General features: G+C 42.0%; 1 protein-coding gene across 1 annotated transcript in view; it reads right to left on the bottom strand.

Moving 5' to 3' along the window:
• Positions 1–6,051: 6,051 nt before the first annotated feature.
• The window catches only part of cyp26b1 (cytochrome P450, family 26, subfamily b, polypeptide 1), a 27,100-nt gene continuing 9,668 nt past the window's right edge, over positions 6,052–23,483 (bottom strand). The window contains exons 2-7 of the mRNA XM_008324250.3: positions 15,863–16,087; positions 11,593–11,711; positions 11,280–11,436; positions 10,506–10,661; positions 9,439–9,723; positions 6,052–9,355 (exon numbers count right to left, since the gene is read on the bottom strand). Of these exons, the coding sequence (XP_008322472.1) occupies positions 8,963–9,355; positions 9,439–9,723; positions 10,506–10,661; positions 11,280–11,436; positions 11,593–11,711; positions 15,863–16,087 (1,335 nt within the window). The 3' untranslated portion in view covers positions 6,052–8,962. The remainder of the gene's footprint in view (positions 9,356–9,438; positions 9,724–10,505; positions 10,662–11,279; positions 11,437–11,592; positions 11,712–15,862; positions 16,088–23,483) is intronic.

The following is a 23,483-nucleotide window of genomic DNA, read 5'->3' as shown; positions in this document are numbered from 1 at the left end:
ACGCAGTTTTGTCTGGGTGAGTGAGTGGTATCCTAAGCAGAAAAGCTGTTTTGTGTCTGGAACTGTTCTAAAAGCTATTTACTTCTGTACCAAGTCTCTGACTAAATGCTTTGTGTTGTATTCATCAGAATAGTCAATCAAAATCTATGTTTTGTAAACTTAGCATTTAAAAGACCTCATTAAGATGGCCTTAGTTGGCCAGAGGAGGCAGCAGTGGACCAGCAGTACTCTATAAACACTGTTGTGCTAGACACTATAGTTATAACAGATTTATCATAACAGATTTATCATAGTTATAATAGATTTATAAGTCTATTTCGACATTGATAGAATATTTTAGGTATCGTGACTCTATCCTGATGTGTTCAGTTGGTTGGTCTGTGTTTTCTGTTATCACCAGGGTCTGAAGGTTCTCACCTGAACCACTGTCTCCTGTGTGGATGCTCCTCAGCCCAGACAGTTTAGAACTGTTCTGTTCTATAAATATTTATTTGTGTGTGTGTGTGTGTCCTGACAGAATTTCTGTTCGGTGTTCGACCTGAAACTCCACTAGCCCTGCCTCGTTCTCACCTTACATTCAAGTCCCTCTAATCAACATGTTGACTTTTCTTTTAGAAACTATCCTCAGCGTCTCTGCACGTTCCGTTCACTGCAGCATTATTTTCTTATTAATTGCATGTGAGCGTGAAAACCTTTTATAAATGAGTGCGTCACATGGCAGAGTTGATGTACGACGTGACCACAGCTGTCTCCTCCTGGACGCTTGTTCGCTGAGTCAGTGTCCACATCTCCACAGCTGCAGATGTCCTGAGGCTGTGGGACATGTTACCTGTAGATGTTTGTGATGGTGTGTGAGAAACAGATGGAGTCCATTTCCTCTGGACAAAAAAACAAAAAACAACAAGTGCATATGTCTATAGATAACACTGACCACAGGAGACAGCTCCTGTGTCCCTGTGAGCTAAAATCACTGATTTTTCTGTGCAGGCGTTGGTATTGGAGGATGGAGGAGGTCTTGACAGATGAAACACACCACAGGCTTAAAATACCCAGGCTTTGTCTTCATGGTCTGGTTTAACAAAACCTAAAGCCCCCAAACAGTTAAACGGTTTCACAGTGGTGGTTATCAGTCTGCTTTGTCAAATCTGGTTTTCAGTTTTGTTCTTTGTGCGCATAAAAGGGGGACAAAGTTGTAGTTGCTGCCAAGAAGGCAAGGGAGGAGTGCTGGCAGAAAATGGCTGACTGTGTAAATGGGTAATTTAACAAAGATGAATATTATATTATGCCCTTAATGTTTTAATTTTGAAAGCTCAGTATTGTGCAACTTTTACGTTAATCCTTTCATGTTAATTCTTATCCATAAAAAAACTGGAGCAACACCTGTCTTTTCATATGATCTATATATTGTCTTTTTTTATTGTCTTTTACTGATGTAAAATATAGTGTTGGGTTTTTTTGTGTGTGTCGGGATTACGTAACAAATCTACAGTTTTGACGGCTTACACTGCTCTATAACAGGTACAACATTGATCAGTTCCTTAGTTTATTCATGGCCACATCAAAGTGAAATATTTAACTTTATTATCTGTGACAAATAACTACTAAGTAGGGCTAATTAATATTTCATATTTCATATTTTGCTTCCCCCATTATTCTTGCTGCTGTGTTCAATAAACAGTTAACTGATAAACTCTAATGAAAGTTGAGTCAGGAGCACATGAAAACTCACCTTTGCTTCAGTTGTACTTTAATCTGTCTTTATCTAGTCTTCTTTATTATTGTCACAGCTCCCAGGTCCACCAGGTTTTAAATAAATGGTCACACCACGTACGAATGAGTCACACAGTACGGCCAATTTAAAGCTGAAACTAAGCTGAACATAACCTGGTCAGAACCAGGTTATGAGCTAAGCATAAGGTACCATGGTAATCTAGCTGTTTAAAGGAGAGCCACTTTTGTAGTACATGAAAGCCTGGCTTCAGACTCAACATGTCTTGCAGAGACACTAAAATGGCTTTGCAGTTCATCGCTCTGATGTCTTTATCCTCAAACAGTTAACCCTGATGTTTCTGCTGTGAGACATCGGAGGTCATGTTGGAACTGAAGCTCTTTCTTTCTGCCTCTGCAGTTTTGCATCTCATTCCATCTTTGATGACATCTTTTGATTATTGTGGAAAAGACACACAAACACACACTCTCAGTGGGGGAGATATTTGCGGAGAGCGACTGGTTTGAAAACAATGTACGTTCCAGTTGGTTCTGTTGTCCCTTCTCTGAGACAAACAACACTGTGGTCCTGTCCCCTGGGATGTGCGTGCGTGCTAGTGAGTGTGAGTGTGTGTTCGTAGTAGGAGGGTCCTGGTTCGGGTCACACTGGTGTGTTTGCAACATCAGAAACAACAGCATTTCTTTCTTTTTTTACTTTAAATTCTTCTGAATTTACAGACGTGGCCTGAGCACAGGGTTTAGTGTTGTTGTTTTTTTTAAATATTGTCACTGTAAAATGTTAGTGACCTGACCAGAGTGATACTCCCATCGGCCATATTATATAACTGTGCATCCAGAATCAAAACAATAGTAAACCAAGAATAAAGTTAGCAATGGTAGATTTGTTTTTATCACAGCCAGATTTGAAATTGATGATGTTATTAATTGATATTATTTCATGGTTTGACTTATGCAACACACACACTCAGATTTAAGTTTGACCTTTGACATTTTGAGTAGATGAATTGATTATCATTAAATTAATAAAAGCTGCTCTGAATGCAGTTGTGTATGATGGGAAATGACCTTCTGACTCCTCTGTGTTTGTCTCTTTGTTTTTATGTCTTTGTTTTTCTGCTAATGAAAAACAGGGCAGCTTCTCTGCTCTCCCCTCTCCTCCCTCTACCCCCTCTTTGTGCTCCCTCCATCCTCTCCCTATTCCTCCCCTAGCTTCCCTTTCCCCTTCTTCTACCGGTCCTCGACCCTCCCTCTCTGATATCTCCATAGATCCTGGTGTTTCTCCTTGTTGTTTGATCACGTCTAGTATCAGACTCTGTTTTTCCTTTTCTGGCATAAGTTCCTGCAGCAGAAACCTACACAGTTCCTGGCACTATACCTATTTATTGTTACTGGTTCCTGCAGTAAAATCCCATTCCTTTTGTTTTTTTTCTTAGTTAATTTAGTTTGGATCACACACTGATTCTGCTGTGCAAACAATAAGCAGTGATGACATCTCTGATAAATATTATACTGATGTCATTGGTGATGTCACACTGTCACACTGATATATTGATGTTATCAGGGATTCTGTCACTCATCAGAGATATCACTCATCAGGAGTTTGTGGTTTTAAGACATTTGTGTGTGTTTAAATGTTTGTGAACAACAGGTGGCGTTGTTGATCACACCAGAGTTTTAGTTGTGGTGGTGATATAGTGACGGTGTTGTTGTGCCAATATTCTTATATGTTAAATGATTTTTAAACACATTTTTGTAAAGACCTCACAGAAACAACTTGTTTACTTTTTCATGCTACTGCTATTATTTGTATGTTTTGGTTACAGTTCCTGAACACCAGGTGGCGTTGATCCCTTCAGTTTGTGTTGATTGATTCAACACGTTGTGATGTGTACACATGCACACACCGTTCAGACAGCTGTTCTGAGGTGTGTCCATATGTCTGGGTTTGTATTTTTCCTTTCAGTTTAGTGTGTTGTCAGTCAAGATCATGGCCAGAGATCAGAGGAGGTGAATGTTACGTCTCTCACTTGTGTCTGTTTGTTTATTCTCTGAACTCAGTTTGACTTGAGCACCTGCTGATCTTAGACCCATCTTCAGGAGTTCACCTGAGGTTCATCTCAGGAGATCTTCAGGAGTTCACCTGAGGTTCATCATGTCTCACACACACGCAGTTCTTTATTGAAGACTCCTATTATATAATGCATTCCTATTCTATAGCCCCGAGGTGTAACCAAGTCTAAAAGTAGTTGTTTTTTAGGCACACTCCTGTAACAACGAAGTATTTAAACCTAAGCAAACTCTATGAGACAAAATCAGTCATTTTAACTCACAAGGCAACAGGGGTTGCTGGTCCACTGCTGCCTCCTGTGGTTAATATGTGTCATTGACGTTCATTAAAAACAAACCTATCATAAAAAAAATTGTAAATGTTTTTTATCAACAGCTCCAGTGCAATGCCACTGACCACTGAGGAAATCACTCTAATAGTGTATTTGGTCTGTGGACTGGTCTGACTGATTGACAAAGATCAGTTTCTGTTGTCCTACTGTAAAACACAGGGTGAAGAAACATTCAGAGATTTTTCTTAAAGACTTCCAGGTGTCCATGCATCATATTTCTACAGCGCATTGTCTGAATAGGACTTGGCCTGAAGGCACGTTCTCGCACCAGTGTCAATATTTCCAGTTGGGCAGGAACATCTGTTGGTGCGCTGCCATGTGATTTAGTGTGTATGAGGTTGGTTGATTATTTTTCTCGGTGCAGGAACGTCGGGGGTTTTTCCTGCGTGACAGCCTGTCAGACGTGTGCAAACGACGCCCGCTTTGTCATTTCAATGTCAAACTGAGTCAGGCTCCGGGAATGACAGCAAGCATCTGCACATCCAAGTATAAAAATCAAGCTTCCAAAGAAAACAGGTGTGTCATCTTGACATTGGTGTTGGTCTTAGATATTTAGAGAAAACAGCACTTCTTCCTGTAAGGACAGACACTCCCTTTAACATCACAGGAAGTGAGAAAAGGTTGAAATTTTTTGGATCATTGCCGTTGTCAATCCGTCAAACAACAGAAGCTGATACTAATTTACTTGTGTCGAGTTGATACATGTGATATTTCAGTTTCAGAAAATTCCCACATAAGCAGGTTTAACCCATCATCGCCGAGTGACTCATGCAGATTTATCATGAGTTTCACTTTCATCATTCACAGAACATTCAAAAAATGTCTTTGCCATCTTTTGGCAAATCGAGCTTTGAGTAACTCATAAGATAAATATATACATAAGCTGTAGTCCATCGTAGAACTTATTTATTTGTGTCAGCAAATTCTTAGAAAAATGTTCACTAGTCCTCTGATCTTAGTCTTTGAAAAGAAAACATATAATTTACACCACTTCCTATCCAAAGCCAAAGTCACACTTCGGGTGGCGGCAGCGAGGCAACGCCTACAGTGTTTCTATGAGCTAAAATCACTTATGGTAGTTCTGGAATCAGTTCATTTTAGGCCCCAGCTCCCGACCTGAATGAGTAGGGTTGTGTGAGAACTCTTCCATATCACTATGTCAGCTGAGGTGACCTGTGGTCAAAGGACAAACAAAGAAATGCCTCTACTCTGAAGCCTGATTATCTTCCTGATCCTATCTTTAAATGTCCAGTCACACCCCTGCTCTCATGGCAGCCCCCTTCTGTTGACATACACTGGTTCTCTGCTCTCATTGGTTAACTCCAGTATCTTCATCATCTCTGTGTGTTGCTGCATCCAATCTGAAGGATTAGAACATGCTCTTTAATCTTGCAGCAGAGGAGAACATCACAGCATCTCTGTCCTCTAGACACGGTCTCTTTTTCCCGTCCTCATATGTCTTTGCCTCCTCTGGCTCCTCATAACTGAACAATACATAGACTGGGCTCTACAGCCCAATTTGTTTAGGTTTTCCAGACCAAGGTTTCCCAAACTGATGGACAGACGGACTGATGGCAGGGACACCCAACTATGTTATCACTGAATTTAAAGTACATCTGTGGACTCCCAGGGGGTCACAGACCTTTTTTTGAAACCCATTATCTTAGAGGAGAAAGAACCTTTTTTTTAATCTAGGTAAATTCTTATTGGTTGTCACATTTAAGAATAAACCTGGTGCAGAGAGGGAAAACTGAAATTCCAGTGACCTGTCAAATTTTAAATTCAACTTGTTTTTTGTCTGGGCTGCCCTTTGTGCTTGTGGACAAAAGCTTTTCTGTGTTAAAAAAAAATCTTTCGAGGATATAATAGACAAAAACGGTTTGTCTTCTAAATACATTGATAAGACCACGCACTCAGTCACAAGTTTTTTAACCTTATATTTTATTACAGGAGTACATTTAACAACCACGGTAATAAAATAGGCTGAAGAGAAGGTAACAGGAAGCTCCGAAATTAAACTAATGAACATTTGTTTTTCTGTTACAAGAAAAAAGACATTTTTATGTACAGAGTGACATCGGGTTCAGAGGTGACAGGAAGTGTAGTCTCATGGCAAAAAAAGATGAAGTGCTTTCTGTTTGTTCATCATTAATATCAAATATAATGCAGCGATAATAAGTCTGAATAACACAACAACAATTATAATTATTATTATTAATCAACAATATTAACATTTTAAACACTGTGTACACTATTAAGGAACTGAAAATTATTTCTAAATACATCCAATATTTACCAGAAAAAATCTCATAGGCTAAAAAAAACTCTAGAATAAAAATATCATTTTCAAATCTCTGAATATTAATTGTACAATAACATTAACAGGTTGGATTAGTCAACATTAGTAGCTGATTTATTTATCTCCCTAAACAAAAAAAAATATAAACCAATAAATGCTCTGTCTTCACGCATTGACAGTCAGCTACAAACATGTACTCTGTCTGTGTGTGTGTGTGTGTGTGTATAAACTCTTTGTAAAGAGACAACTCGTCAGACTAGAACTCTCCATTAGAAAATATATACACAGGAAAAGCAGCAAAAAAATAAAATGTTCATATTTCATGGTGAGCAGATCAGTGGTGTAGTCGGCTGAAAAAGGCAACGGTTTCTGGAACCCTCCGGGACGCTCCGTCCACTGCCCTCCAATCATCTCCTCTCTAGCCCCCCATCTACATGAATGAATCCTTTAACTAAGGATCTGTGATGCCCTGGTCCTTCAGAAAGATCAGGAAGTCCACAGAGAATTCCCATCTATCAGACTCTTAGTCAGTTATAACTCTATTTCTTACATCATCCGTGGACGTTTACAAGTAGCAGTAGACGGAATATTGAGGAGGAGACTAGGAATGTCCAGTAGTTTTTCACTTAGGATTTGGAATTTCCTTACATTTCAGGAAAAACTGGGAAGTAGAAGGAAGAGACACGCCCACCCATGATGACATCCGTGAGTGGAACTGATCCTGCTGACCTGCGTTAACTCAGACCACCTTCCCTCTGCAGATCTTAATGGTCCACTGGTTTTTTTAACTAGTTGTTGACAATGTTGTTTCACTGTAAAAACTCAGACAGTGAACAATCCAGGACCCTGAGGTGACCTGCATGAGCAGAAGAAGACGTGACCCATCTCACTTCAATGATGTAACCGTTTAGGTAATAAGAAATGAGCGGTCAGGCTGAGGTCTGTTTAAAACCATCAGATATTGATCTGATTTAGGAGTGGGTATGTCAGGTTTCAGTCAGGTTTGTTCAGGCTGTATTAAATAAATCAGATATGGGGCACATGTTTGTAAAGACAAAGAAGTCGGCAGTGAGAAGTTAGTCTGAGAACCTCAAGGTTCTTGACACACCTAAGGCTGAACTCAGCTTCACCCTGAACCAAAATACTGCCAGTACTTCCTGTCCCAAAACGAGTGCCTAAACAATCCCAGCATTCCCAGAGACTTCCAGAGTTCAGTCGTTGATGGTTTTTCAAACACGTGGAGTATTTTGTGTCCTGACTGTGCAATCATATCTGTAACAGTAAAAAAAAAAACATCCTTTATTTCATACACGTGTCTTAAGGTCGTGGGTTTGCATTCTTAGCGTTGATTGAAAGAGCAGCAAGGCTTGGCCTGTTTCTCCACAGAACTTTACATAAACATGGAGGATAACTGAAGAAGAGCACACAAATAAACACAGACTGACACAGAGACACTCAAGCAGCATGTTTGTGGGTCGACTCCCCCTCTACCTCACCCTCCATCCTCACTGTTCCTCCCATCCTGCTCTGGAATGTTTACTAAAGTGTCCAAGAGAGCAATCTTCAGGTGGATGTGTCCTACTTTATGGTCCTCAATCCCAGTGGACTGCATCCATGGTTCCTGGAGTTGTCGGCAGTGGTTGGCACTGATGCAGCCAATGAATGCAGTCCACTTTAGGCTGTACAGGTACTGTTCACACACATTTGTTCACATTTGTTGTGATTCATTACAGGGATCTAAACAATTCTTCTCTTGTAGAGCTTATCTCACTGTTTACTGGAATAAATGGAAAACAGGAATGGGTTAAAAAAAAAACCTGTTAAAACAGCAGGTACAGAAACGATCTTTCTGTCATGGGTTCAGTCATTAATTCTGCTTTGGATGTCAACACTGACCTCCTAAATACTAACCCTGACAAACTATGGTTCCATGAAACAGGCCTGGTTCTGTTGAAATCCCAACACTTAAGATTCACTGTTGGAAACTGTTGTACTTGTTTGTTCTTGACTAATGGTTTTATGATCTTTGAAGGACATTAAATCCTGGGGATCTGTGAAGAACTCTGAACTGTGAACTGATCTGGACTAGAACCTGTACTTTTGGTTGTTGTTTTTTTTTCATGTCTTTACCCTGGTGGACAACCCAAACATTACACAAACTAACTCTTTCCACCTTTACCCTGTTTCATCCATCTGTCTTTTAAACCATCTGAACTTTCCTCCACCCAGCTTCTCTTTCCAATTATATTACATAGCTTTTTTGTACAAATACATTTTGTTTGTATATTCATTTAAAAATACACAGAATTGAGAAAAATACAGAACTTTTTGGCAGCATCCCTCTTTTAAGGAACGTCCAATATCATGACCTTCAGATGAAGATTTCTGCTTTTCTTTTGGTCTGAAAAAGAACCTCCAACTTGGTAGAACCAAGACGCTTACATTCCTTCCTTTAAATGCTTCTAAAAACTTCTTGGATCATTGAGCACCTGGCCCCTCCCTTGAGCAGGATGATGGCTTACAGGCTCGGCAACCTTCAGACGGTTGCTCCCAGAAGCTCTTCTGACTTAGCCATGATCTCGTTCTGGTTGGAGTCCAAGCCGTAGAACTTGACCTTGAGCCCATCAACAGGATGGACCACAGGTACTGTGATCACGCGGGGGAAGTTCCTTGTGGCTAGCTCAAAGCGACTCGTGCTGGCCAGCTCGATGGCGAGGAGGCGGAGGAAAAGGGTAGCCAGCTGTTTTCCCAAACAGGAGCGGATGCCACCGCCAAAGGGCAGGTAGTGAAAGCGACCTTCTTTGTCCTCTCCACGCTCCTGGCTGAACCTGTCTGGGTCAAAGGTTTCCACATCCTTAAAAACAGAGGAGGTGTCATGGGTGTCCCGGATGCTGTACATGACGCTCCAGCCTTTGGGAATCTGAACTCCCTAAAACCAAACAGAATGTTTTTGTCAGAACCTTCGGCTTGGTAAAAGAAACATAGGTCAGGTATCTTCAACGGGTTACTTACGTCCAGTTCGAAGGTCTGCATTGCCGTGCGATAGGCTCCTGAGACAGGAGTGAAGAGTCTCAGCACCTCTTTGATGACACAGTCCAGGTACTTGAGACTGACGATGGTGTCCAACCTCAGCTCCACCTCTGGGCACAGGCAGCCATTGTGAAGGAGGCCATGAGCCCTTAGCTCATCTCTAAGGCGCTCCAGGACAGGGGGCTGACGGAGGAGCTGCATGATGAGGGAGGTGCTAGCACTGGCGGTGGTGGCAAAGGCGGCAAATATGAGCTCAATAGTGGACTCCTGTGGTAGAAACAAGAAGTGCACACATTGCATTTAAGTCCATGAGGGAAATTAGTGATTTTAGCACAGAGACACAGGAGCTGCTTGTTAGCTGCTGCCTCCTCTGGTCAGTTTTTGAAACTTAGGTCTATCTGAACAAGAATTTCAAACAGTGAAGCCACAAAATCACACATTTGTACTTGGTAATGAAGCCAGCATTGGATCAACAACTGCTGTGAATCTGTGAGCTAAAATCACTGATTTTCTCTATAGACTTTGGAAGAGGAAAGTGGTATTCAGCCTGGGCCTCAGCGACAGGGGGCTCCCAGTTTGCTTGGTGTGTGTGCATGAATATGTGCATAGGTGTGTATGTGTGTGTGCACGTGTACACGCACACATACAGGAGGCCTCTTTCAGACCCCTCACAGGGGGAGTGTTGACTTATTTTTGGCCCTGGATTTAACCCAGAAACCACAGAACGAGCCAGAGCGAGGCCGAGAGTTGAGTTTCCACAGAATTCCTCGGAATTACTTTAATAGGTACATGGTGGGTGTGTCTGTTCGAGGGTGTTTTCTCCTGTTAGCCCCGGTCTTGTCCCTGCTGTCATATTTGTCTAACATAAACCTGTGTTTTCTGTGCAGACAGATTCTCCTCTCACTGTGTCAACACCGAGTGTGTGTATGTGTCTGCCACTCAGAAGTGTGAGTGTGTCTGTGTATTAGTGTGTACATGCCGTTTGCCGTGATTCTGTTCTATACGTGTCAACGCTCCCACGCGTGTCATGACATGTTTGCTCCTTGTACCTTCAGTTCCTGCATGGTCAGCTCGGTGCCATTCTCCTTGGCGCTCTCCATCAGGACGTCCAGCGCGTCGCTGTAGTCTTTCCCCTGGGTACACAGTGGCTTCTCTCTGATGGCCTTCTCTATGCTTTTCTGTAGGGTGTCACGTGCACGAATGCCCTACAAACACAACCAGAAAATCGTGATTTTATGGAATCAGGGCGACAGTTTGACAGATACGCAGAGACAGCGTGTCACTGACTTTACAGCTGTGTCTAACGTAACATTTGTACCTTTGACATTAAACAGGCTTTGTTGATAACGTTAGCATTCAGAGACCTTTTTCTTTTACGTATTTCTAAACGTTTACAGAGGGGTTTTTTTCTTATCTATAACTGACAGCTACATATTTATTGCCATATTTTCAGCTGGTCCCACCAGTTTTATGGCCAAACTTGAACAAAATTTCGGCACATTGTGTGCTCAGTTGTTGTAGGTTTTGTTTTATTTGTTTGGAGGGATGCTAGGTTTGCTGAGCTGGTTCCGAGGTTTTACTAATGTTGTTTAGATCTTGTCATGTTGATTAAAAAATAAACAGTTGTCGTCATTTAAGAACTTGTGGGATTGACACTGTATCTTTGCTTTCTTTGGACCTTATTACCTTTATTTTAGAACTTTCAGTAGGTCTTTTACTAACAGTTAAACTCAGCTGAGTGAAGTAATGCTGTCTGAAAAAGACTGCCCTGCAAGGGGTGCTGTAAGATTTCTGTTAGAAGCAGTTGTGGCATAGCGACCTACCCTCCTGTAGCCGCTGAAGGGCAGGTCAATGGGCAAACTGAACAGGTTGTCCACAAAGTCCTGAAAGGTGGAGAACAGATGTTTCATCTCGTCTTCAGAAACCCTGAAGCCCAGCAGGACTCTGACCGCCATGGTGAAGGACAGACGCTGACTCTCCCTATTGGGATGAAACACACAATTAGAACCAAATGATTTTGAGTTGATTCCTTGTTCGTTTGGTCATTCTTATGGTAACACCTTAGCCCTGGAACTGAGCTCTAAAATAGTTCTGTTTTGGTGCTGTTTTATGTGTGAGCTCCCAGCTCTTAGTTACCTGTAGACATTGATGGGCTCAGGGTTGGAGCTCCACACTCTCAGACTCTCTTGGATCACTTGCTGGATTTTGGGAAGGTAGGACTCCAAGGCCTCATGGCTGAACACTTTAGCAAAAACCTGACGAGACAGACAGACTTAAATGTGACTGTAGGTAAACAGGAGAAGCTCAGAATCTTTACAATGGATGGGACTGAGTCTGAACAAGTATGAACAGATGAATGTCGGTTGTGTCGGTTGAGACTCGGAGCAGATGTTAGATTAAATGGTCATTACTCTTCAGACATTTCAATATCCATTTTTCAACTACCTCATAAGTCATCAGAAGCAGACTGTGAATATCACAACCTGCTACCAGGTAGCCTTAGACTAGTGAGGTGAAATCAGTGTGAACATATGTATAAGAACTTCACCTTGATCTGAGTTTAAAAGCAAACACAGAAGTAGCTTGTGAAGATTTTTTGGAGGGGTTTTAATTTCATGAGTGCTGTTTGTCTGTGAGCTAAAATCACTGATTTTCTCCATGGACTTTGGTCTGTGAGCTAAAATCACTGATTTTCTCTATGGACTTTAGTCTGTGAGCTAAAATCACTGATTTTCTCAATGATTGGTGTGTGTGCGTGAATATGTCTCTTAGAGCCTTTACATTGTGTGGCTGCTTTCCCTATACTCAGCAAAACCAGGCTGACAGACAGAGAGATGGAGCTCTGACTCTTTCCTGGCTGCTCCTCCTCTTTACTTTTTTCTATTTTGTCAGAACCCGTCGTCAGTCGTCAGTGTGTTTGGACAAATAACATTCCGTCTGATTTTAAGCCCCTGCTGCCGAAAAACTGTCCCAAATGGAGGGAGAGAGAGCTCCAGAAGAGCTCCAGAATAAGGCTTTTATTATATTTTAATATGAATCAGTCACTAACACTTAGCTTTATTTGGATGAATAACACTGGGGCACGTTTGACCTTCACAGAACAGAATTTCTGCTGCTGCTACTGCTGCTGAGGCTGCCGAGGCTGCTGCTGCTTCTTGGCCCAAAAAACTCTTTTTTTGTTTTTTAACTGGTATTCAAAGACTTCATTGTCTTCACGACACTGTTCTTCTAAATCTCATGAACTTCACCCAAAGTTCTGGTTTTGGACTGGATGTAAGACGGTTCTGGTTCTGCTTCTACACATGGTTTGAATTTTCTGCTCAATGGAGTGAGACTGGAAAAGGTTTCTGAACCAGCGAATTTCACACAAGCGAAGGAACAGCATTTAACGACAAGTCGCTCACATTTTGGAAATGTCAACATGTGGGGCAGAGATTGGCTGTCAGTTGGCGTCTTATGATTTTGACAGTTCGTGTTCTCACCATCTCATTATGATGTTAGAAACAAATGTTAACTTTTAGCTAGTATAAGAAAAGCAGTACTAGTTGTGTTGTTGTTTCAAATGAGAAAGGTTTATAGACAAAACAATCAATTTTACAATACAGTACAGAACAGTTGTTAGGGCACTGAGGTCGGAAGTCCAAGTCTTTTTTGACCTAGGCTACAAATCAGAATGACCTGAGTTGCAAAATCAGACCACAGGAGGCAGCAGTGGAACAGTTGCCCCTATGATACTTTTAGCTAAAATCTATGATTTTCTCTGTGGAGTTTGGTGTGGGCGCGTGAGTGGTTCACTAGAGATGTCTAACAGTAAGATGTCACAGATTGGTTGATGTTTTATGTCAAGTAAAGTAGTGAAGCATGTGTTCTTTTTTCATCTGTGAAAATTGTTCAGGAAGAATTCCAAGAAATGAGTCTGGAGGTGACTGGACAGAACTGTTCCTTCAGCGCCAGAGGACGGTTGGGTAACACTGTGAAGTTAGCCATTTAACCCGTCTGTGCTGGATTAGGTGTAATTGGTCAAAGTGGGTGAGGAGCCAACGTGTGTACACACACTCTCGCACTCTCGCTGTCTTTCTCTCTCTCTCTCTCTCTCTCTCACACACACACACAAACACACACACACTCTGCAGAGGCTTTGTGCTACTGTAGGACCAATGAGTCAGTCTGAGTCTATATGTAGGCCAAATCTGAGAGGTAACTATAGGTCAGACACACACTTCACCTCATACACACAGGCACAATATCTCATCTGGCTGCCAATCAAACACAGTTTTTCATGCAGTGTCACCCTGGGACTGTGTCTGTGTGTGTGTGTGCACATATGTGAGTTGACTATAAAAGTGCTTTTTTGTGCTGCTGCACCACAAAAACGTGACTGTCTTCTGTTGCCTGCAGCGCAAAGACACAGGCTTTACAGACACACACACCAACTCACACACACAAACTCACAGAGCCGTCCTAATAACGTCCATATGTCTTAAATTATGTGAAAGTGCTGCGAGCTGCTGGTTCCTCAGACATGTAAAGACTCTTTATTCTTCTCTCTCTCTGCTTCCACCTCTTCCCGTCTCTCCCTGCCCCTTCATCGTCTCTTTTTTTAATCTGAAGTATAATGTCATTGGACGACACCGAGAAGAAAAATTAAATGCTTTACATAATTGGAAGCTGCCGTTCAAAAGTCCACAGAGAAAGTTTACATCACATCACAAATCAGTTGTCAAGCCATTGCTGCGTCAGCCACTGATTAACATTAGTGACACAAACTGGCCACAGGGGGCAGCAGTGGACTAGCTGCTCCCTAGTCTCTGTTTATTTCTACGGACTTCAGTAAAAGTGTAAAAAACTGAAAGAAAAAAAAAAGCTTTTAAATGTTTTAACATAAAGGTGAATTAAATTTGAAAGACGTGCGATCTTCAAGATATAAGTCCGCTTCACACCCACCAGGCATTGCTCAATTAACAAATGTAGAGGAGAGTTAGGTGGAGCCTTATCAACGAGTGTTTTGTTTTGTTTTTTGTTTGTTTTTTATCAAACTGGGAAAATAGTGCCTTCCAGAGGTGTCAGTGCCCTCTACTGGTCAGAAGGCAGAAACACCTAGTCCTAAAGTTAAATTAGATACGTATAAGATAGGAGAATAGTAAAAGTTTGAAGATGGAAGGAAGTTAAAAAAGTAAAGAGGAAGGACAGAGTGTATGCAAATATACAGTCAACTTTTACAACCTCATGCATGTCTGTGTCTGTGCGTGTCTGTGTCTGTGTGTGTGTCTGTGTGTGTGTCTCAATGCCTCTCTTTGTTGTCTCCATCCTCCTCCATAATCAGCATCATTACATGAGGTTAGAGCTGGAGTCTCCAGAGAGGAGAAGGATCAGAGTCCAGATTAGACTTGGACCAACACACTCACTCTCTCTCTCTCTCTCTCTCTCTCACACACACACACACCACACTTCAGGTTTCAGAGTTTGAAACCTGAGCCACATCTCCCACCTGTCCTCCCCTATCCTCACCTCCTCCCATCCCTCACCCCTCTACCCAGAGAAACAGAGTGGGTTAACAAGAGAATTCAGAACACACTCTGGATTTACACAGTGTGTGTGTTGTTGTTGTGTGTGTGTGTCAGAGAGAATATGTGTCCTGAGGACAAGGAGACAATAGCAGGCGGAGATTAGAAGCTGATTAGCTGAAAATGTCCTGGTAAAGAAAAGAGAAAGAGACACAGTGAAACAGGGAGAGGGAGAAAAGAGGCGAGTCAGAGAAGACAAGCTGCAGCAGCTGAGTCAGTGATGATGGAGTCAGCCTTAACCATACTACTACAGTGAACTGGTAGGACTGATATAAGTCCAAATCTAAAGGTCATAGAGGTCTTTGTCAGCTGTGGTGATTCCGTCCTCTAGTACAGTAACTAGTACTGTTAAATGTTTTATCCTGAAGCTGAAGGCTGGTCCTCTGTCTCTGTGACTTTGTCTTCTTTTTAAGGCAGCCCTACAAAGATGTTTATTTTGACAGAACTCTTCACAGAATATTTGGGAATTTTTCAAAATAAATCATCTTTCCCTCTGATAATCAAATACCAGTAGGGGGCGGCATGGTTTTAAGGAGCGCTAGCATGACACTGTGGATCTGTAGTGTAGCGGTTATGACGTCTGCCTTATACATCTGCCTAACATACAGAAGGTCCTGGGTTTGAGCCCTAGAGGAACCATATAATATGGCGCCTCCAAGTGGCAGATCTGCTGTTAACACAAAAATGTTCCCAATATGGAATCAATAAAATTATCTTTATTATTGGACTTTGGTCTTTGAGCTGGACTTAAGTTTGATATTAGCTCACAGACAGACTCGCTGTTTTTGTCATCCATAGATAGACAGAGAGAGGGAGCTGTTGTGTCCTCGGCGTCTCCTTACCTTTCTCCTCTTTCGGTGGACGTCTCCGATGCTGTTGGCCAATGAGTTTGGTCCCAACAGAGTGGACGTGCTCTGAGGCCAGTCCACTGTCACCAGCGTGTGTTCGCCCATCAGCACCTTCCGAACATTCTCCGCACCCGTCACCCGGATCAGAGGGCGACCCAGGAGGTGAGTCTTGAACACGTTGCCATACTTTTGTCTCCTTGAGGCATGGAAGCTTGAACCCTGCACAGAGACAAGAGTGATGACCTCAATATGATGATGGCAGAAAAAAATTACATATAACGATTAACACAGTGCTAAAATTAGCCAAAGGTTACTGTCATTGATCTCAGTAAGATGAGTCCACTGGAAGTTGAAAAAAAAAAAAATTAAAGAAATACATGAACAGCACAAAATATTTATATTAAATATCCTTGTACAAGAACCCATTTAAACCTAATATTTTGAGTCTTTGTTGGTCAGCCAAGAGGTGGTGCTACTGGTGTTCATTTGAAGCTTGGTGTGACAGGTCAAGAGTCCAGAAACATAACACAAGTCCAACTCTCTCACATCACTTGATTTGATTAGATTCTTTTGTTGAATTACTCATCAACAAAGATAGTTCAATGTTGCCCACCCCAGTTTTACTGTTGCCTGATGTTCCTACATGAAGACCAAACTCCTCGGACCATCTGAAGGCTCTGAAGGCTCTGCTCCCACACCTGAAGCTCCAACAGGATTCTAACGACTGCGTTTTATGCCGGTCATTAATTTAGGCTTTTAGGATTTGACCTTCACTCCTGCTTTGATCTTTAAAGCCCGTGCAGGTTTGAGGCCCAAACCAGAGTTTCTGCCTCCACTGACCTCCACTCAACAGAGGTCCTGAGCTTTCCTTTTTCTGCTGATGAGAAGTCTGTGTGGAGGAAGAATTCCAGAAGGCCAATTTGTGTAAAGTGAACAAACAAATTTGTTTTAAATGAGAAAAGTCTTCAGTTGACTGACTCACTGAATGAAGTCCTGCTGTTGTCCAAAGATTTCTCTGCCGTGGACTAAACTTTATTTAATAAATAAAACAAATATTTAAAGAATTTTTAAAGAATTTGATCAGGAGAAAATAAAAAAAAAAAGTCCTGTGGCAACAGTCACCAAAAAGTGAAGAAGACACTGAAGAACAGTGACATCATGTTTCCACAAAACTCCAGAAGGAAACTGATCGGAGAGGGTGCAGAGAACCCTCCATGGAACCACAGGAGAGACCGTAACTGTTCTAAAGAAAAACAAAGAAAAACAGTGGCGGGATCATTTTCAGCAGCTAATGGTGCTACAACAACACTTCCTGGATATTTTGAACCATCATAGGATGCCATGGCGTCCATTCTTGGTCCACTCTCCATAGTTTGAAGCCCCAGCTCTGAGTGAACCCCAAGAAGAGCAGAGCTGGAGTTACTTAGCGACGTGACCCAGGTTCAGCTTCAATGCAGACCTCTAAATTCTCCAGGTCACGGCAGAGCGAGAGGGAGGCGACCCCACAACTGTAAATGGGCTGTTTGAGTGAAAAGAATATATATCAGCCTGAGGGCAGGGCACCGTGCTACACACACACACACACACACACACACACAGAGTAACACTGCGCCTCACAAACACATGAGGCATTCTCCAGCACACACTCGCAGACTCACACGTACAGTAAAAGTCCACATACATGTTCTCCTGAAGATGCTAACACACACACACACAGAGGCCAAATTCCCAAAAACATGGAAAGCAAACAAACACTTGGGGCAGAGCTGCAAACGTCTATGACAACACTAACTGGTTTGACCCTGGTTTTACTCCAGAGAAAAAAGATATGTACTGCAGTGGGAGGCGTGTGCATGTACGTGTGCAAGTGGAAACACACACACACACACACAGGCATATGCACATGCCAAAGAAAAGTTTGGGTGTAAAAAGTAAAAAAGAGCTAACTTTTTAACCAATCTTTTAAAATGCTAAAGAAAAGAAAATTCTGATAGAAAGACAAGAAGCAGTTTATTTTTTAAAGTGCTAATCAAGCTAACCTTTGTTATAATACCTTCATAATGATATGAAAAAGAAACGTTGAAAGGCTAAAAGAATGTCTATTAATTATTCATTAAGAATTTAGTCTATGAAATATTACCTACACCTAGCTACTATGAGAGTTAAGGGTAAAGCATTGTGATAAAATGGTAATAATTTAGCACATTTTGTCTGAACTGGGGAACAAAATCCATAAAATGCTTAAAGTTAGCAAACAACTTCACATCTTTAACATTTCTCCAGTTTTGCGTGTGAAGCTAAATGAAACACAGATGCTTCGGCCTTACTTTCGTTTCATGTGGCTAATTAGCATTAGCACTTCCTGCCCCCCATCGTCAGCAGTGACACCTTTTCGGTAGCTGCACTTTTAACATGTTCAGAGATTTTTTTTGTCTTTCATTTCATGAGCGGGAGACAAATCATTCATCTACATTAGTGGAACATGATGGTGAGGACACTTCCTGTGTCTGCTGCAGTGCATTCTGGGTCATCTTTGGGTCAAGTTAAAGTATTGCTCTAATTTCTAGTTTGTCTGGAAGCAAATTGTTGTCCTAAAATGATTTCAGAGCTTCTGTCCACTTCCTGTCCTTACTGTGGCACACACACACATACACGCTCACATTAGCATGAACACTGGTCCACCCTGGGGCACCCACTGGCCTCTGGAGCCCTCAGGTGTATACGTCTGTGTGTTAGTGAAGTGTGTGAGTGTGTGTAAGAGTGCAGTTGTTTTCCTGAGCTTCATTTGCTGCCACATGGATGTAGGTTAGAGTTAGAATGTCTGCTTTGGGCTGCAGAGCCACAAACACACACACTGACTTAGATGGGAGTTCCTTGGCCAGACAAGGCTTCCTTTCACGCCCCTCAGATACAACGTCAGATTGGGTCAATTGTGTACTTTTCATACTCGGTTTGTGTGTGTGTCTGTGTGTGTGTGTGCATTTTTAAAGCTTAGTGCTTTTTTCTGTTTCTCTGCTTTTTCACATTCATATGTTTTTACATTTTCTCTGTCTGACCTTAAAGTCAAAAATAGTTTGTGTTTACGTCTTAGTGTATCTGTATGTTTTTTTTAAATTGAAACAGTTGTACTGTAATATTTATTCATCAACACAGAGCAGAAAAGTAGTCAAATCTCTAATTTTAGCTCACAGACCAAAGTCCACAGAGAAAATCAGTGATTTTAGCTCACAGACCAAAGTCCATAGAGAAAATCAGTGATTTTAGATCACAGAACAAAGTCCATAGAGAAAATCAGTGATTTTAGCTCACAGAGCAAAGTCCACAGAGAAAATCAGTGATTTTAGCTCACAGAGCAAAGTCCACAGAGAAAATCAGTGATTTTAGCTCACAGACCACAGTCCATAGAGAAAATCAGTGATTTTAGCTCACAGAGCAAAGTCCACAGAGAAAATCAGTGATTTTAGCTCACTTCAGTTAAAGGACGTTGGGTGTTGGAGGTTCACTCCTGTTAGTGAACAGCGACTAATGCAAGTTGTGTCTGAGTAACAAGTCCATTTATGCTTACAGTGAAAAGAAGAAACAACCTTAAAGACTCTGGGTGTTCTGTGTGTGTTTGTGTGTGTGCAGGGGTGTGGTATGGATGACATTTAGCTATAAAGGTGAGAAGTGTAAACCCTTCCCTCCCCAACCTGGGACAACACACACTCTTGCACACAACATACGCACACAGACACAAACTTACCTACACACACAGACAGAGCGGGCATGGAAAAGTCGTGATGTAATGACGCCACACTTTTTCACAGGAGAACATGTACCTAACTACACACACACACACAGTGATTTCACTGACTGCAGAAACACACACACACACTTCTCTCCAAACGTTGCACGTCTGTCGCTGTAAAAACTGCAGCCACAGCATCAGCTCTGATTCTTCAGATCTGAGAGTGAAAAACCATACGGAGGTTTCTCTTCACCATGGTGGAACAAAGTTTTAAAGTTTTTAAGGTCTTTCACAGAGGCAAAAAGACAGGCACAAGCAGACTCCGTGTGTGTGTGCGCGAGTTTGTCGGCAACACCACAGAGTATTTGCTTTTTATGATAAAACGTGACTCGCTTTGATGGATTTAATCTTTAAAACAGTCAAAAAAATGTCCCCTTGTTTCCAAAGTGTTTAAATAATGATTTTATAATTTTGTCATTTCGTTGAATTGAGTGAAATAGTAAAAAGGATGATTAAAACATTTCTAAATAAAACAGTTTCATCTGACTTTGCTGCTGTGTTTGAATCCTTGGTTGTTTCCATCAGTCTGTACGTTTCTGCGTGGACACCCTGACGGCACGTGTGTTCAAATCAAACTGTTCTGGGACTTTCTTGTAATTTGCTGTAATCATTTTAACGTCTCTGTCTCACTGTTTCTTTGACTGAGTTTTTAAACCACTCCCTCTGCTGAGACATAAACTCAGAAGTACAAATCAGGAGTCAGTGTCCTGTTCAGAAACTCTGAAGGTGGTTGACATTTTAGTCTGTGGGGATTAAACCAGGTCTAAAGATAAGGCTCAGGGTCAGAGTCAGGGTTTGATAATGTGGAGAGAGTGTGTGAGGAGGACACACTCACACACACACACACAGTTTCAGAGCCAGTCACCAGAGTCAGTCAGAATCTCATAAAATCTCCTTGTCTTACTTCTTTTTTTCACACACACACACACACACACACACTCGGTGTCCGAGCGAAGCAGATCTAAAAATAGTGTGTGTGTGTTCTGTTGGCGTTGGCCTGGGGGCCAACCTGGGCCCCGGCTTATAAATGGTGCTCTTTGTAGCGGAGTGGAAATGTCCAACAAATGACTCTTTTATTAGAGCAAGACAAAAAAATACCACTAATTATGTTTACCCAGATCAGCGCACGCTCACGTGCACGCTGCTCCCTGTGTGAGTAGGGGAGGTGGGGGAGAGAAAAGGTTAACAGTGAGAAATGATTTTCCAAAAAGGATCATAAAAATGTTGGAGAGATGGAGAAGGGAAAAGGACAGAAGCAGGGGCTGATGGGAAAAAAGAGATGGCGATTCCATCATCCACAAAGACAGCATGGTGCCAGGAGAGATAGGGAGGGAGGAGAGGAGGACTCAAAAACAGAGGGAATGATTGAGGAAAGATGGAGACAACTGTGGGAGACAGGTTGAGGAATAAGAAATAACGGAAGGAAGGAAAGAAGTTCAGAGAAGAAGAGGAGGTTTTAGACAGACAGAACATGAGGAACGGTAGGAGAGAAGTTGGAGAAAGACAGGAGGTGAAAAGGAAGGATGAGAAAAGAAGCTAAAAGACACTGATGACATGAAGGAAGCATCAGGGTGAGGAAGAGAGAGGAAGGAGAGAGTACTGAGGGAGGGTTAGTAAAGAGTTGCATCAATAAAACTGCAGTTCAGAAATGAAACATGTGGAGAAACTGATGAAATTGGACCAGAAGTCAAATCAAAACAATCTGCAGGAAAAAAACTGTAAAAAATGAATCAAAACAAAAGCTGAGAAAAGGGAGCCTCGTCTGTGAGGAGAGGAAACAAGGTCAAAGGCTGAGAGGGAATTCCTGCTCCTCATTCAGCTGTCGCTCATTCACCGTGTGTGTGTATGTGTGTGTGTTTGTGTGTGAACACTGCCACAGCTCCTCGACTCTACAATGAACCCACGTCTCCTTGCGGTCACGCCACCACATCAGAGAGACAGAGAGAAGAGGAAGGATGAGGAGGAGAGGAGGAGGTGGAATGAAATCAAGGGATTTAGAAAGAAAGAAAAACTAAAAAGAGAGAGGGGCCAAAAACCAAGGGATTGTGAGGGAAAGCGGGCGAAGAGCGTGGCTGAGGAGGCCGAGGGATGGGAAGTCTGCACGTCTGAAAGAGGGTCGGATTAACGAAGGAAGAGAAGTGGAGGGCGGGGAGAAGGAGAAAAAGGGGTGGAAGGACAGTTCAGCCAAAAAAACAGAGAAAGGAGAAAGAGCAAGATAGAGGGAGATTGTTGGCCCCTGACCTGAGAACATTAGAGAGAGAGAGATTATGGTTGTTCAAAACTCTCTAAGCACTCAACCCCAGGACCCCAGCTAATACCCTGACACACACACACACACACACACTGCTCTTTTTAATCAGGTTTGCTTACCATTTTCAAAGCCATAAACTAGAGAACTAGTCCACAGAGAAAATCAGGGATTTTAGCTCACAGACCAAAGTCCATAGAGAAAATCTGTGATTTTAGCTCACAGACCAAAGTCCACAGAGAAAATCTGTGATTTTAGCTCACAGACCAAAGTCCATGGAGAAAGTCAGTGATTTTAGCTCACCGACCAAAGTCCACAGAGAAAATCAGTGATTTCAGCTCACAGACCAAAGTCCACAGAGAAAATCAGAGATTTTAGCTCACAGACGAAAGTCCATAGAGAAAATCAGTGATTTTAGCTCACAGACCAAAGTCCATGGAGAAAGTCAGTGATTTTAGCTCACCGACCAAAGTCCACAGAGAAAATCAGTGATTTCAGCTCACAGACCAAAGTCCACAGAGAAAGTCAGTGATTTTAGCTCACAGACCAAAGTCCACGGAGGAAATCAGCGATTTTAGCTCACAGACCAAAGTCCACAGAGAAAATCAGAGATTTTAGCTCACAGACGAAAGTCCATAGAGAAAATCAGTGATTTTATCTCACAGACCAAAGTCCACAGAGAAAATCAGAGATTTTAGCTCACAGACGAAAGTCCATAGAGAAAATCAGTGATTTTAGCTCACAGACCAAAGTCCATAGAGAAAGTCAGTGATTTTAGCTCACAGACCAAAGTCCACGGAGGAAATCAGCGATTTTAGCTCACAGACCAAAGTCCACAGAGAAAATCAGAGATTTTAGCTCACAGACGAAAGTCCATAGAGAAAATCAGTGATTTTATCTCACAGACCAAAGTCCACAGAGAAAATCTGTGATTTTAGCTCACAGACCAAAGTCCATAGAGAAAATCAGAGATTTTAGCTCACAGACCAAAGTCCATGCTGGCACTATACATTTTATCTGAGGATTTTAGCTGACATTTCATGTCAGAGGCAGCAATAAAGCGACTGTCTTGGTCATAAACACTGGTTTGTTTTTTCTCCTTGTAAGTTTGAACTTCAGGCAAAGGTCATCTGTAACTGATGTCCCTTTTTTTCTTTCACACAAACTCAGCTGAAGACTTGGCTCCGGACGAAGGAGCAGCAGCAAGTTCGCGGGGTGAAAGAAGGGGCAAAGGAGACGCTGCCAACACCTTCAGCTAATCTGTAGAGGAGGAGGAGGAGTAGTAGGAACAAAAGCTTGTAAGGAGATGGATGGATGGATGGATGGATGGATGGATGGATGGATGGATTAACGTCTAGAGAAACAGCTGTGGTGCAGTGAAACTGGTGCGGCAGAGTTTAAACCTACTATACTTTATGTGCAGTTCAAGTCTGAATGTCACTGTTTGAACTTTGAGTGAATGAGTGACATTCAGATGGAAAAAAGTTAAAGTAAGTGATAGAAACCAAAGAAAAAGGAGGGAGGAAGGGAGACAGGAGGCAGAATGAGTCAAGATAGAAATAAATAAAAGACAAGCTGCA

Source organism: Cynoglossus semilaevis, chromosome 1, assembly GCF_000523025.1.
Source record: "Cynoglossus semilaevis isolate Cse_v1.0 chromosome 1, Cse_v1.0, whole genome shotgun sequence".
In the NCBI taxonomy this organism is placed as follows: domain Eukaryota; kingdom Metazoa; phylum Chordata; class Actinopteri; order Pleuronectiformes; family Cynoglossidae; genus Cynoglossus; species Cynoglossus semilaevis.
Note: the sequence above shows the minus strand (reverse complement) of the source record. Positions and strands in the feature narration are given on the sequence as shown.